This window comes from Lynx rufus, unplaced genomic scaffold (genome assembly GCF_022079265.1).
Source record: "Lynx rufus isolate CCGP_SWC_20201006 ecotype Redwood Valley unplaced genomic scaffold, mLynRuf1.p SCAF_24, whole genome shotgun sequence".
In the NCBI taxonomy this organism is placed as follows: Eukaryota; Metazoa; Chordata; class Mammalia; order Carnivora; family Felidae; genus Lynx; species Lynx rufus.
The window spans coordinates 18,100,987-18,116,533 of NW_025814839.1; the positions used below are offsets into that span (position 1 = coordinate 18,100,987).

At 50.0% G+C, this 15,547-nt stretch overlaps 1 protein-coding gene across 1 annotated transcript; it reads right to left on the minus strand.

Annotated features, from left to right (window-relative positions):
• Positions 1–5,221: 5,221 nt before the first annotated feature.
• Positions 5,222–13,270, minus strand: NEFH (neurofilament heavy chain). The gene is made up of 5 exons (XM_047087949.1): positions 12,397–13,270; positions 10,117–10,316; positions 9,017–9,141; positions 6,380–7,379; positions 5,222–6,337 (listed from the first exon to the last, which is right to left on the minus strand). The coding sequence occupies exons 1-5, from the start codon at positions 13,268–13,270 to the stop codon at positions 5,222–5,224; spliced, it is 3,315 nt and encodes a 1,104-aa protein (XP_046943905.1).
• Between the last annotated feature and the right edge of the window lie 2,277 nt (positions 13,271–15,547).

Consider the following 15,547-nt stretch of genomic DNA (forward strand, 5'->3'; position numbering starts at 1 on the left):
ACTTGGTTCTCGAGTGACCACTATGAACACAGACCCCTGCTGACCCACACTGGATGTGTAGCATGAGTGAGAAAGATGCTACATCGAGATGTAGTTGTTTATTATCACAGACACAACCTAACCTAGTCCTTCTGAAACAATTCCCCTGAGAAAAAATGAAGGATGTTTTTCATCAACCCAGCTATGTTTGCTGAACCGACAGCTAGCCAGCAGGAAGGGCACATCCTAAAGCAATCAGCTTCTTTCCATGTATCATTTGTGTCCCCCAGGCCTTTGACATCTGACAAGCAATTTCTTAGCAAATTGACTCCCTTGGTTTTTCCCAAGCTTTGTTATCCTCTCAGAAGGAGAATTATTTTGTTTGGCAGATGGTTAAAGTTAGTCCTAGTTGGTATCTGGCCTGCTAATCCTACCTACAGCATTGGGAGCATATCCACTTAGGGCAAGAGAAGAGGAATAGCTGGCTCAGATCCTTCTGCCCTGCCTGTGCCACTTGGGGCCACCATGAAAATGATATCACCAAAGAAGGCTACAGCTTTTGGCATTCCAGATACCTACAGCATCTGGTTTGGGGTGGTCATGTCATATGTCAGAAGACAGAATGGCAAAGAAAGGAAGAGCTTGGGCTGTGTGGTCAGACAGGCTCAAATTTAAATCCAGCCTTCACCTCTTCCTGGCTCTGGGATTTGGGGCAAAGTCACTTCTCTGAGCCTCAGTTTTCTTGACTGAGAAAACGCAGGCCCAAGAGTGCTCATTTCATCAGGCTGTTGTTAGACTGTGAATATAAAATGTGTAGCCCAGTGCCCAGTCCTTGGAAAGTGCTCAGTAAGTGGTGACCATGATGGTGCATCCAAGCTGATGACCTGGATTCTAATCTAGACAAGCCCCCTGTTGTCTCCTGTGGACATTGGCCGAGTCAGTGATTTGTAAGAGCCCTTGTATCTCTAACACCAATCATGTCTTCCCTGCAATTTCAAAACTGAGTAAGTATACATTTCCTAAATGAGGGTCACTGAGGGCAATTTTTAAGAAATAGAACTGTAAAAAATTGACAGCCAGGTAATTCATATTTTCTCTCTAGAACAAATAGGAAAGCGAATCTCTGCTACCAACTTGGCCTCAGGCAGGCTCCTGCCCCTCTGGCCTCCTCTTAGAATAAGGAGATGGGGCTAGAAGCTGTTTTGACCCTGTTGGCATTGACTGGTTATGATCTGCTTATAGTGATGCATAGGGGTCTTTGCCTCCTCTCCTGACCCTCATCTGCTTTATCTTCAACTCCATGGCTTAGGTTCTGATGTCTGATATTTTACCTTGTGTTTTTAGCCCTGTGCAACTTCTTGATATATCATTTTTTTAAGCTTTATTTTGAAGTAATTTAAAATGTACTGAAAAGTTGCAAAGACAGCATAGTGAGTTCCTGAATACCCTCAGGAATTGGTTTCTTTTAATAGTCACCTCTGTGTGATCATGGTATGTTTGTCAAAATGAAGATATTAATATTGGTATGTTACTCTTAACTAAATGACAGACTGCATTTGAATTCACTGTTTTTTCCTCTAATGTTCCAGGATCCAATGCAGGCTGCCACACAGCATTAAGTCATCGTGTCTCCTCAGCCTCCTCTAGTCTGATGGCTTCTCAGGCCTTTGATTTATCAGTTTTAAGCAGTTTCTCCAGACTGGCATGAGAGATAAATGTTTTTGATCAATTACACACTCCAGTTTCCCTTTCCCCATCTTTCCCTTATGTTTATCTTACCTTTGGGTGTAATCCACATTCATTGCTTTTGTTATCTTTATGTGAATATTGTTACCTGTTGGATTCACTATGCATATTACACTTCCTCTTATACATAATTTTTTGCCTTATAGTTATTTTATTATTTATTTTCCTTGAATTGACTAAATCTTCCCACACTCTCCAATAGTTCAGTAATAGACTTCCAATTTTATACATGATGGATCATGTCAAGCAATTTATCAGTTTAATTTTTTTCTTGGAAATCCCCCTCCCCCCCCCCCCCCAGACTCATTCCAATCTGGATACGGGCTGCACAGCCATTGTCCTTCAGTTCATCCTCATTTGTCCAGGACTTTCCTAGTTTGAAACACTGAAAGCCCTATATCCTGGGAAACTTCTCCATGCCAGACAAATTAGGACAGTTGTCACCCTACATAGCAGTCCTCTGATGACCAAAATTAAGCCAATGATACACCACAGAAACTTGTTCAGGATTCTGTGGCAGGTTACTACAGAAAACATACAGACTCTGGAGTTCTAGGTTTAAATCCTGGCTTTACCACTTACTAGCCGTATGACTGGGCAACTCACCTCACCAGTTTTCTCAGCATTATACAATAGGCAACAGAACAGCTACCTTGAAAAACTCCCATGTGGATGGGAAAATGTGAAATATGATTACTTCAACAAATGGTAGTTATCATTATAAGCAATTTGGGGAACACAACTAATTGTGACTTTTTTCAGAAAAGACACATGGCGATTTCCTAGGTCCTAGATCCCCCTCAAAATTTAGGTAGTGTAGCTATATGCCAGGGCCTATGGAGGTCTGATTTCCCTAGGAAAGAACTGTTCAGAAAATTAATACTCAGGTTTCACAGAGTCCTTGGTTGTGTTTGATAACTTGAAGGGCCAATCAAAACTGTTTCTAAAATGACATTTAAAGACCCCTTTGTTTAAATGTGACCACCCTATACTGTCTTGATACTCTGTTTTAAAACTTCAGACCTATGGGGCTCCTGGCTGCTCAGTTGGTGCAACTTTTGATCTCGGGGTTGTGAGTTCGAGCCCCATGTTGGGTGTGGAGATCACTTAAAAATAAAATCTTTGGGGCACCTGGGTGACTCAGTCAGTTGAACGTTTGACTTCGGCTCAGGTCATGATCTCAGTTTGTGGGTTTGAGCCCTGCATCAGGCTCTGTGCTGGCCGCTTGCTCAGAGCCTGGAGCCTGCTTCAGATTCTGTGTCTCCTTCTCTCTCTGCCCCTCCCCCGCTCACACTTTGTCTCACTCTGTTTCTCAAAAATAAATAAATGTATAAAAACATTTTTAATAATAAAAAATAAAATCTTTTAAAAAATACATAAATTAAAAAATAAAAATTGAGACCTGTAACAGATGAAAGTGGTTGCCAAAAGTGAGATGTGGGCCTTGGGCTGAGGAGTGGACTTTGGGTACAACTTTGAGGAGTTACTTGCTCATTCCCTGAGAGATCATCATTTGTGTTCTAGCACAGTGACCAGCCCCCTTCAGTCACTACATTATTCAGAACTCTTCTGGTTGCATATGACAGAATCCTAAAGTATCCTAAATGAATTTTGGCAAAACTTTATTGGCTCAAAGAATGGCCAACAAGCCTTGGAAAGGAACATCAGAATCAAGGACTTGAAATCTATAATGACTCTCTAGGTGTCTTGTCCCTATCCATCTATCTCTGTCCATCTATCTCTCCCTTTCTCACAGACTAACTTTTCCTCAAGGCTGGAAAAATGGTAGCCCATAGCTACTGATTCCCATATCTTCCCACCTTCCACAATGAGAAAACTGCCAGCCAATCTGGTCTCAAGTTTGAAATCCCGGGATCTCATTGACTCACCTGGAGTCACGTGGTCATTCTTGGGCCAATCACCAGTGACCAGTGGCATAGAGCAATTAGAAAACATGGTGGCTCTGAGAACCACCTGGTTGGGGCAGGGAAAGAAGCAATTCCCAGGAGAAGTGCTAAAAACAAACACAAGGAGTCATGACAGTGCTAAAATTGGAAACCACACAGGGATTTTACAGTAAAGACCTCACATCAGTCCACCAGAACAACACAACTTTCAAAATCATGTCTGGAGAAGTATCCTGGAGTTCAATTAAGGGACTACTGACAGATTGTTCCCAATGGTGGTGACTGTAGTCTTCACTACAGGTGAATTGGCAACATATGGCCCCTCATTCAGAAGACTCATCCCTCCTTACAAAAGAGGACATAGAGCTCTATAAATAGACTTTAATATTCAAAGGACCTCACCTATTCTCAGGTGTCAGGGTGCATCAGAATCAAGTGGGAGTTGGTAAAGCATGTACTTTCCCAGGCTTACCCCTCAAATTTTGATTCAATGGTCTACAATGGAAACAAGGAATCTCCTTTTTCTTTTTTTAATTTTAGAGACAGTGTGCCTGCGAGTAGGGTGAGAGTGTCAGAGGGAGAGAGAATCTTCTCTCCCTCAGAGGGAGAGCCTGACATGGGGCTTCATCCCATGACCCTGGATCATTACCTGAGCCAAAATCAAAAGGCGGATGCTCAACCGAGACATCCAGAATCTTCATTTTTATATGGCTCCCAGATGATGCTGATATAGGTGATCCATGGACCACCCTGTGAAACCATACACCACTTATCTACAAGATCCTAAAAATAAAGCACATTGCCTGGCACATGATTTATGCCAGGAAATAGCCCAAGGAAGGCCACATTAACTGGTCCCATACCTGCATGAGACCTCTGATGCTTACTCAGTCCTCTGCTGTCTTGAGTGTGACATCTAGACTTCCCCTGGCCCTGTCCCCCAACCTGCCTGGCGAAAGAGAATAAATAACAACAGAAACATTTTCATTTTATAAGCACTTGGTTTTATTGCACAGAAGCAATTGAAAGTGAATTCCAGTGGAAAAGTGCGCCCTGGCATGATTCAGTGGCCAGTGCACAGCCCCACCTGCTCCAGCTCTTCCAGGATAGAGAGCTCTGGGCAAGGGCTCGGCCACTCCTTTGGAAAACAGAAGGCATTCAGGAATAAGTTAAGACATCTCAAGCATTATGTGTTTCTAACTGCTCATTCATTATTGCGGTCATCTGTCAGTTGCACATACAGGAAATAAATGCACTTATTTGGAAAGGAGGGGGTCAGTTTGTATACTCAAGTGTTTACATGTGGCATTCGGCATATATCACATTCGGCTACATAAGCTATCATATAACATAATTGTCCATCACCTGGGAAGGGTTTGGGGTGTGGAGTTGGGGGGTCGGGAATACCCTCTCTTGCTAACATATTGCTAATAGAAATTTCTGTTTGGTGAAGGAGGGCCCCATCGTCTAAGTAGAGTTTCTTATATAAAGAAAAGGGAGAAAAACATGAAAATTTGTTATGTCAACTCTTGAGCTCCCAGACCCTCCTGAGTTTCTTTGGCTGTTCTGGATAGTCCTTTCTCCCTGCCTTACTTCTCCCCCTTGGAGGCCTTGTCTTCTGTGGCCTTCTCTGGAGGCCTGCTGTCTTTCTGGTCTGTGCTAGAGGATTTCTCAGCCTTTTCCGTCTTGGCTTTGCCAGGTGTGGGGGCCTCCTTGCCAGGCTCCTCTTTGGGTTTCTCTTCAGGCTTCTTGGCCTCTGTGGTCTTCTCCTTGGCATCTTTTTTCTCAGGTGCTGCTGGTGTCTCTTCCTTCTTTGGCTTTTCTGGCTCCTTCTCTGCTGCTTTGCTGGGTTCTTTGGCCTTGGCATCATCTGGCTCCTTCTTGGCCACCTCAGCCTTCTCTTTGGGCTTGGCCTCCTCCTTCACCTTGGCAGGAGCCTCCTTCTCTGGGGTCACTGCTTTTTTCTTATCTTCAGCCTCTTTCTTGGCTTCAACCTTGGATTCTTTGGGCTTCTCCACAGCAGGTTCCTTCTTTTCCTGGACCTCAGGCTTTGGAGTCTCCTTCTTGGGCACCTCATCTTTCTTGCTGTCCTTCTTCTCCTCAGGTTTTGGTGTGGCTGGAGCTTTCTCTTCCTCGACCTTCTTTGGGGGCTCTTTGACTTTCACTTCCTGGGGTTTCTCCTCCTCCTTCACGGGGGACTTTGCCTCTTCCTTCTTTGTGACCTCTTTCTCAGAAGCCTTGGTCTCCTCCTTCACAGGAGATTTCACCTTCTCTGGGGACTTGACCTCCTCCTTGACAGGGCTTTTTGCCTTTTCAGGAGATTTGATGTCTGCAGGGGACCTTTCTTCCTCCTTTGCTGGGGTCTTGGCTTCTGGGGACTTCACATCAAGAGTCTTAGCCTTCTCAGGGGACTTGGTCTTCTCAGGGGATTTGGCCTCTTCCTTCACAGGGGACTTGGCCTTCTCAGGGGACTTGGCCTCTTCCTTCACAGGGGACTTGGCCTTCTCTGGGGATTTGGCCTCTTCCTTCACTGGGGACTTGGCCTTCTCAGGGGATTTGGCCTCTTCCTTCACAGGGGACTTGGCCTTCTCTGGGGACTTGGCCTTCTCAGGGGACTTGGCCTCTTCCTTCACAGGGGACTTGGCCTTCTCAGGGGATTTGGCCTCTTCCTTCACAGGGGACTTGGCCTTCTCAGGGGATTTGGCCTCTTCCTTCACAGGGGACTTGGCCTTCTCTGGGGACTTGGCCTTCTCAGGGGATTTGGCCTCTTCCTTCACAGGGGACTTGGCCTTCTCTGGGGACTTGGCCTTCTCAGGGGACTTGGCCTCTTCCTTCACAGGGGACTTGGCCTTCTCTGGGGACTTGGCTTCTTCCTTCACAGGGGACTTGGCCTTCTCAGGGGACTTGGCCTCTTCCTTCACTGGAGACTTGGCCTTCTCTGGGGACTTGGCTTCTTCCTTCACAGGGGACTTGGCCTTCTCTGGGGACTTGGCTTCTTCCTTCACAGGAGACTTGGCCTTCTCTGGGGATTTGGCCTCTTCCTTCACAGGGGACTTGGCCTTCTCTGGGGACTTGGCCTCTTCCTTCACAGGGGACTTGGCCTTCTCTGGGGACTTGGCCTCCACTGGGGACTTTGCTTCTTCCTTCACAGGGGACTTGGTCTTCTCTGGAGACTTCACCTCAGTTGGTGATTTTGCTTCTTCTTTCACAGGGGATTTAGCTTTCTCAGGGGACTTCACCTCAGCTGGAGACTTGGCCTCTTCCTTCACAGGGGACTTGGCCTCAGCTGGTGATTTTGCTTCTTCTTTCATGGGTGACTTAGCCTTTTCTGGTGACTTAGCCTCTTCCTTCACTGGGGACTTGGCCTCGGCTGGGGACTTAGCTTCTTCCTTCACCGGGGACTTGGCTCCAACTGGTGACTTGGCCTCCTCCTTCTCTGGAGATGCAGCCTCTTCTGCTGAGGGAGATTTTGTTTCTTCTTCTCCTCCTTCTGCTTCCTCCTCCTCACCCTTCTCCTCTTTGGCCTCTTTCTCTTCTTCTTCAGTCACTTCTTCAGTCACTTGGATCTCCTCTGTCTGTTCCTCCAAAATCACAGTTTCCTTCTCTGACTTTTCTACCACCTTGATCTTCTCTTCACTTTTGACCTTTATGTGAGTGGCTGCAGAGGGAATTTTGGGGAGTGCTTCTGGAAGGGAGAAAGGACTGGGGCCAAAGCCAATCCGACACTCTTCGCCCTCCAGGAGTTTTCTGCAGAATGGATAATGGAACACATTATTATTATTAACTCAGAACAGATCGATGGATTGGGGGTCTTCTTGAGTTACTCTGAAGGCCCATAGAATCCAATGGTATGGACTTTGGTGGAGGAAGGAATGTGAATAGTGGGCACTTTGAGACCGGAAAAAGTCACTTGGCAAATCATCCCAGGAACTACCCAGAATCTGCACCCCAATGGCACTGGGGTTTTATGCAGCTAAGTATGAAACTTATAAAACAACCTTCCCTAACATGCACAAAAACATGGTCCTCAAGAGAGAGCACCTGCATTAACAAAAATTACATTAATTGTCCCTCAACTAAAACATTTAAGAGGAAGATGGGAGCCTGAGCAAACAATTCCACATTTATAAATTTGTGATTAAGAGGTCTCAGAATATACCCATTGGAATATTAAGGGTCTCTTTTCACCTTATATTCTCATTCTTTGAGTTTTAGGAATAGGGAGGGGGCAGCAGTTTCTACCCTTTCCTACTCAGTAGATATGTGACCTCAGCCAAGCCACTCAAACACTTTAAGCCTCAAGTTTCTTCATTGGCAAAAAGAGGGTCACTAAGAGTCCCTACCTCAGAGGATTGTTTCAGTGAGATAATGAATAAAAAGAACCTGGCAGTACCTGCCTCACAGTAGGTGTAGGGGTTACCCCTAGAGACCAGTGCTTTGCAAATTTAACAGCATACACATCCCCCAGCGATCTAGTTAAAATGCAGATTCTGATTCAGTAAATCTGGGGTGGGACCTGAGAGTCTGACTTTCTAACATGCTTGTGGAAGATGCCAATTGTGCTGGTTCATGGACCACACTCTGAGCACCAAGATTACAAACTAGACCCAAGAGGTGAGAAGTAAAGGGTCACCAGCCAGCAACTGGGACAGGTCTTCAGGGGGTCAGCCTGCTCTTTAGCAAGAGATTGCTAAATTGGGAGGTCTCATGACCTTCTCCTGGCTACCATTTCCTGAGGGCTTGCTCTGTGACAACCCAGCGGTACTGAGATCCGCTCAGGAACTGGATTAGCACCTCCTCCTGACAACCCAACAAGAGTACTGTTATTATCATCCCCATTTTATTTCCCCGGAAAACCAAAGCTCAGGGAGCTAAAAAACACTAAGAGAATTGTAAAGGCCCCTGACAACTGAAGTATCTCCCTTCCCTCCAAAGCAGACCTCTAGTCAGCTGGATTTGGGGAGGGATGAGGAACATTAATCCTCTAAATCACTGTCAGAATGAAAATAAGCCACTCTCAAGACTTATTTCTCTCAGAAATCAGGATGATGGTTGCCAGGGCCAGAGGAAGGGAGGAAAGGGCAGTGGGGAGTTATTCATTATGAAGCACAGAGTTTCAGTTTGGGAAGATGAAAAAAGTTCTAGAGATAGATGGTGGTGACTGTTGCACAACAATGTAAGTGTATTTAATGCCACTGAACTGTACACTTAAAAATGGTTAAATAGCAAATTTTGTGTTATACACATTTTACCACAATAAAAAAAATTCTTTTTGCTCTCTAAGACAGGCAGGCCACCTTGCTGGGAACTTGAAACTCAGTGCTTCGCTTCTCATAAGAACGCAAGGGCTCCCCACCATCCCAAAGGCCCCTGGCCCACCTCACCTGTAAGCAGCGATCTCAATATCCAGAGCCATCTTGACATTGAGCAGGTCCTGGTACTCTCGGAGCTGGGCTGCCATTTCCCACTTGGTGTTCCTCAGCTCGGTGTCCAGCTGCTGGATGGCTTCCTGGGGAGGAGAGGTCACACACACACATGTCACGCACCAGCCAGTGCCTGGCCTTCAGCACCAGAGAAGCTGGGGCAGACTGTGCAAACCCAAAGCAGTTCAATCTAGCCAGTCTCACTGGGGCCATGCTGTCAAAGCTGTGGCAGCCTCATTCATGGACATGGAAACCAGCTGAAGCAAAAATCCTGCCGTGTATGTATATGACCTCAACCTGGGGAGTGGTCTTGAATGAAACACACCAGGAATGATGGGTGATGTTTTACAGATCTTTTAAGCTTAGAAAATGCTCAGCAGGAACACAGCCTTGTCTGCTTTGGCTCCCAATGCTCCCAAGTGCCTGCCAGATAGGGCTGAGGAAGCACCCGCAGCTGATGACTGAAGCAACACACAGAAGCAGGTTAAATACTAGTGGAAGCTTCTCCACTAGTATGAAGGCTCACTTAGCCCTGCTTAAAGTGAAACATTATGGCTGATTTTTATTGCCTCCTTTCTGCTTTCTCCGTTCTCTAATTTATCCACAATCACCACAATCACCATACTTGCATAATATGTTCTTTCAAAGTGTTATTTTCTTTTGCCAGTTGTCTTTAATGCAAGGAATCTGCCAAGTCCTTCCCCAGGCTACGCTCACTCCCAGACACTGGTTATTATTTACCAGATGTGCACTGTGACTAAGACCCTGCTGAGCAGGCTCACACACAGCTCATGAAAAGTTTGCCCATCTCTTTAACCTTTGCAGAGCAAAGTGGGCATTTTTTTTTTCTTCATTCCATTAAAGGAATTCAGACTCAGATAAAGCAGGTAACTTTCCTGGGGCCACTCAGCTAGAAAGACACAGTGGTACCCCTCATATGTCTGACTGACTCCAAGGCCCATGGTCTTCACCACCACAACCCTGCCGAGACAGGGGCAATGACTTGTTCAGGATAACCCAACCAGGTAAGGTAGTCTGGTCTCTGCTCCACCCCTGCCCACCTGGTAGGATGCGATATCGGCCTGATGACGGTCCTCCAGCTCAGAGCGTTGCCTCTCTAATGAGTCCTTGGTGCCTTTGAGCGCCTCCAGCTCTGTGGTCCTGGCCTGTAGCTGGCGCCGATACTCAGTTATCTCCTCCTGTGCTGAGCGCATGGCATCTGTGTTCACCTTGGCTGCCTCTGAGAGTCTGTCCAGCCTCACTGGGGGAGAAGGAGACAGGAAACAGAGTTAGACACACCTGGATTTGGATTCTACTGATCCAAAAGGTGACACACGTGGGTTGAGGACCTACTGGGTGCCTGGTGCCATCTTGGGTTCTTTTTTTTTTTTTTTTTAATTTTTTTTTCAACGTTTATTTTTGGGACAGAGAGAGACAGAGCATGAACGGGGGAGGGGCAGAGAGAGAGGGAGACACAGAATCGGAAACAGGCTCCAGGCTCTGAGCCATCAGCCCAGAGCCTGACACGGGGCTCGAACTCACGGACCGCGAGATCGTGACCTGGCTGAAGTCGGACGCTTAACCGACTGCGCCACCCAGGCGCCCCGCCATCTTGGGTTCTTAATCCACCCTATCCTTTGTGATAGGCAAATTACTAATATCCAAGGCCACCTAGCTAGTAAGCAGTAGAGCTAAGATTCAAATCTAGTGTCTATCTGGTTCCAAAGATTAGATGGTCTCCCCCAATTCAGGATCTGAAAACTCATAAGGCAGAAGAAGCCCCCAGTTCTGGTCCTAATACCCAGTTCAGCTCCCCAGCAAGGGCTGGCGGTGCTAGTGTTTAAATGTGAAACTTGGCGTACAGGGCTTAACTCTGAGCATGTGGCTAAACAAGTTAATGAGCCTGTGACCTTTGGAGGCATAAAGGTGCTATGAGCTACTATGTAGCCATAGCCCCTTTCTTGCAGGTTTTTGGCTCTGTAGAACCCAAGGTCACCGCAGAGCCTGGGGCCCATGCGCCATCTCCTCTGTCCCTTCCCCCACCTGGCTGTGCATTCTCTAGCACAGGAGTCCCTGTGCCAAGGACAGCCACACCCTGGTCCCTGTGAGCAATGGGCTGCTGGTTCCCAGAAGATCTCTCAGGATCAGTGGAGGTCTGGAGACTAATCTACATCTCCTGAAAGTGAATATCCTGCATCCCAAAATAGTAACACCCAGGGCCTGAGTCGGGAGGGTGGGCCAGGGAGAAGGGAAGCCAGTTGGATGGGCCAGAAGTCCTGGGATCGTTTGTCTATGTGAAGGCCAAAGCCCAAGAGAGCAGAGAGGTTTGCTCTGGGAGGTGTCTTGCTGCAGAGATGGGGGAGGGGAAGGTTCTGCCACTGCAAAGGAGAGGAAAAGTAACAGGAAAAACCATGCATCTAAGTTCTAGCTTTCCTGGCTTTCCCTGCTAGTGTTGGCAAAGACTTAGAAACCATCAATGTGGGTGAGGACCCTTACCCATTGTGGATCACAGACCTGTTTGAAAATCGCTGGAGCCTCTGCACCCTCTCCCAAGAAAAATGCAAAAGTTGTATACAGAGTTTCAGGAAGGATCATATAGCTCCCCTGAGTAAGAGGCTCAGCTTGTCAACCGCCTCCCCTTTTAACCCCCAAAGAAATGAAAACCAGAGAAGGCAAGTGTTAGTCAAGGTCACCCTGCAGGTGCTGGGCACAGCTTCAGAGCTGCTGCTGCTGCAATCTAGCTGACTCAGAGCATCATGGAGTTGGGAGGAGGGGGGAACTTAAGAGGCTCCCAGCTTCTCAAGTGGAGAGAGGACATTAAGGGGCCACCTCAGCCTCACACACCCATTCGCTGAGGTGATGATCCCTCACTGGGGAGCAGCCTAATAGGAGTCTGGAGAATGGGGTCCCCTGCAGGGTGCAGGCAAGGGGGATGGGCAGTGTTGGGCAGCGAAGGCATGTTACTTTGAAGGGCAAAGAGTCCTCAGTGCCTGTGACTAGAAGCCGTCACTGCTTTGGAACTGTGTTAGGAACCTGATGGAAAGGGGCCTCAGAGTGGGGTTATCCAATCTTGGGCGGGGGGACAGAGGGGATCCAGAGCTTCAGGACAGCTATAAGGCCCCTGGAGGAGGGCAGCCAAAGGAGAACCCAGAGCTGCAGGGAAGGGAAGGGGGTTATCTCCAGAGACCCAGAGTGAAACTGTCGTTTAACTAAGGGGAATGCACTTTGCAGGGAGAAGCTGAGCAGTACACCCTCCAGCCCTGCCGCCTTCACCCTGGGAGTCCACCCTGCCAGGCCACCAGGGGGCGCCCCCTCCCCCACACCACCGCGCGCCTACAAACCTCGGAACCACTCCTCCGACTGAAGCGTGCTCTGCACCGCGTGGCCTTCGAGTTGCGCGCGGATTTCGCGCAGCGCCGACGTCACGTCGCACTTAAGGGCGTCGCGCGCCTCGGCCTGCGCCTGCGCCTGCGCGGCGCCGCAGCCCTGGATCTGGCCGAGCAGCTCGCCCACCTCCTCCTGGTGGTGACGCCGCAGGTAGCCGCACTCTTCCTGCAGTGCTTGCGCTTTCTTCTGCAGCTCGACGCGTGCCGCCTCAGCCTCCTGCGCAAACCGCGCGAGTGCGCGCGCTGCCGCCTCAGCTTCCTCCCGCTGCCGGGCCTCGTCGTCTAGGCGCTGGCGCACGTGCGCGATGTCTTCCAGCAGGTGCTCCTGCTCCAGGCGCAGCTGGCCGCGCGCCGCGCCTAGGCGCAGCACTGCACCGCGCATCTCGCGTACCTCTCGCTCATACAGCTCGCCCATGGCGGAGCGGCCCGCCTGCTGCTGCCGCAGCGCCGCCGCCTCGCCTTCCAGGCTGCGGTTATGTGCTTCGAGCTGCCGCACCTTGTCGATGTAGCCGGCGAAGCGGTCGTTCAGCGCCTGCAGCTGCTCCTTCTCGCTGCGGGCTGCCGCTGCTGCCACCACGCAGCCCTCCGGTCCGTTGCTCAACGTATCTAGCGAGTCGGTGCTCGAAGTGGCTCCTGCACCGCGGAAGCGGCCCGGCGAGGCCGATACGGAGCTCACGGATGTCCGCGCCCAGGAGTGGAAGCCGCTGGATGAGCCGGCAGCAGAACGCGCTCCGCCCTTGCGGGCCAGCGCGTAGTGCAGGCTGCCGCCTCCATGTAGCGGCGCGAACGGGGCGCCCAGCAGCGCGTCCGCGCCGCTGAAGCTCATCATGGCCGGAGCAGGTGCGGCCGCCGGTGGAGGGGGAAGCCCGAGGCCGAGACGGGGCGGGCGGCACTGCGGCAGCACTGGGATGCCGGCCTTTTTATAGCAGCCCGGTCGGGTCCAGCCCCTAGGCAGTTGGGGGGGGGCGGGGGAGGAGGGCCCCGCCCTCTCTCCCTCCTCCCCCGCGGCCCGGGTCCGGCAGCTCCGCCGCAGTGAGAGGGGCGGGGCAGGGGGACTCTGGATTGAAGGGGAATCAACGCGACGTCAGAGGACCACCCTGAGATCGAGTTAGGGGGTAGAGGACTCCTGGAGTGGAATGGCCGGGACCCCTGGGTGCGAGTCCGAAGACCCTGCTACTGTGTTCGGAAACAGAAAAGGGGCCCGAAATGGGGAGATGACAAGGAGTCCTGGTGGGAATAGGGGCAGGTCGCCTTTGGGATGGAGTGATGGATGACTCTGTAGTCAGTAGGATGAGGGGACCCCTGAATGGGGGGCACAAAATTTTCCTGAAAGTTATCGAGGACCTTCAGATAGGGGGTGTAGCGTGTCTGGAGATGGCCCATAATAGGGGAGGGAGCAAAGTAATCCTAAATGGACTCATGATGGGTGCTACAGAAGGTAGAGATAGAAGACTCCTGAATGGAGGTACACTTTTTCCCTAATAGCTTGGGACCCACCAGGAGAGACCTCAAGAAACTGCAGCCGGCTGCGGAATAGGGGAGGGGGACTTGGAGTTGCGAAGGGGGGCAAGGCTACCCTGAATTGGGGGTATGGGAAACACTTCAGAAGATGGTGAAAGGGGAGCCCAGATGGGAGACACAGTGGTCTCCACAGTATAGGAGGAGGTAGGCTCTGCAGCTGGCCCCAGCAAGGGGGACCCTCAGTGAAAGAGGCAGAGGATGCCATGAATAGGCAGGAGGAACATGGGCTGTGTGAGAGAGAATTCAGACCAGGGTCTGCACACTGAAGTCAGCTCCACAGTTTGCTGGCCAAATGACCTTGGACAAGCTGTGTCCCCCACCCCTGATTTTCCTGTCTGTACCAAGAGGTGGCCCTGCCCTGGGACAGGCTGCAACTAGAAACCCCCTCCCCTCCCACAGCTTTTGCTTTGTGTGTGTGTGGGGGGGGGGGTGTCTCTGGCTGAACTAGGAAAGGGGACCCATATACTGCCCGTGGATATGACAGCTGCTTTCGCACAACTAGGAAGTCCATCTTCCCTCCACTTCGACTTTGTCATCTCTCCCCCACTCCCACAGCAGAGAAGTGGGTGCCGCGATAGGCATCCCTTTTCGCCCCCAGCTAAGTGGTGGAATGCTTTCAGGGTACCAAAATCCCTTACCCCCATAAGCCCTAATAGAGGGTCAGATAGAAAAGGGGTCCCTGGAATTTGGGGTGCCCTGCAGCTGCTGGTGTTCTATGACTTTTTCTTGGGCTTTCATTCTCATGTGAAATTCCTTGGGAGTGGGGGCAGGCTGCGTCTGTCGCTTCAGCACCGAGGACAGGGTCTGTTCTTTCTAGGGGGAAAAAGGGGTTAATCTCTGCCTTTTCCTTGGGGGGAGAGGGGAGGGAGGTATGCGTATGTGTTATGCAGATGAAAACCGAGGAGGGGGCGGTGAATGATCTGGCGGGGTCACTCTGGGAGTCAGGGACACAGCCCCTTGATCTTCCGCAAGGGGTTCCAGTCCCATGTTTTCTATGATGTTCTCCCACTTACACACACCTGGGCTGTCCCACTCCTCCTTTGATAGCTGAAAGGACCCCCACAGTCTTTTTCTGGGAGGGAGCTTTAAGCCTCTCCTCCCAGATCTGAGCGTCCCTGAGGCAGTTATCTCAACCCCCACTACACTTCCACTTTACACTGGCTTTCCTTTGGTGGGATCCCCAGGATGGAGACAGATAGATCCCCCCAGAAAAGACCTCTGCCAGTTTGTTTCTCCTTGCCCTCTGCTTCATTCCCAGACCGCTGGTTCTAAGCAGACCCTCAGAGATGAAGAAGTGATGGTGCTGTCCCTTTAACCATGTTTTACTGGAAGGAGAGTGCGCCAGGGAGGAGCAAGGAGGGGGAAGGGAGTTTCTAGTTTCGAATGGAGAAGCAGAACATGATGAAGCATTTTTCCCCCCCTTTAAAGATCCAGTCATGAGTCTGTTTGCAGGGGGCAGAGGGGCTGGTTTGCAGTCGGTGCTGGGAGGATGGAGGTGAGTGTCTGGTCAAGGCTTCTGAGAATGGCATTTGGGGGGCTTGAGCAGGGCCTCCATGCTCTCAAGTGGCTCCCCATTTACTTGTCA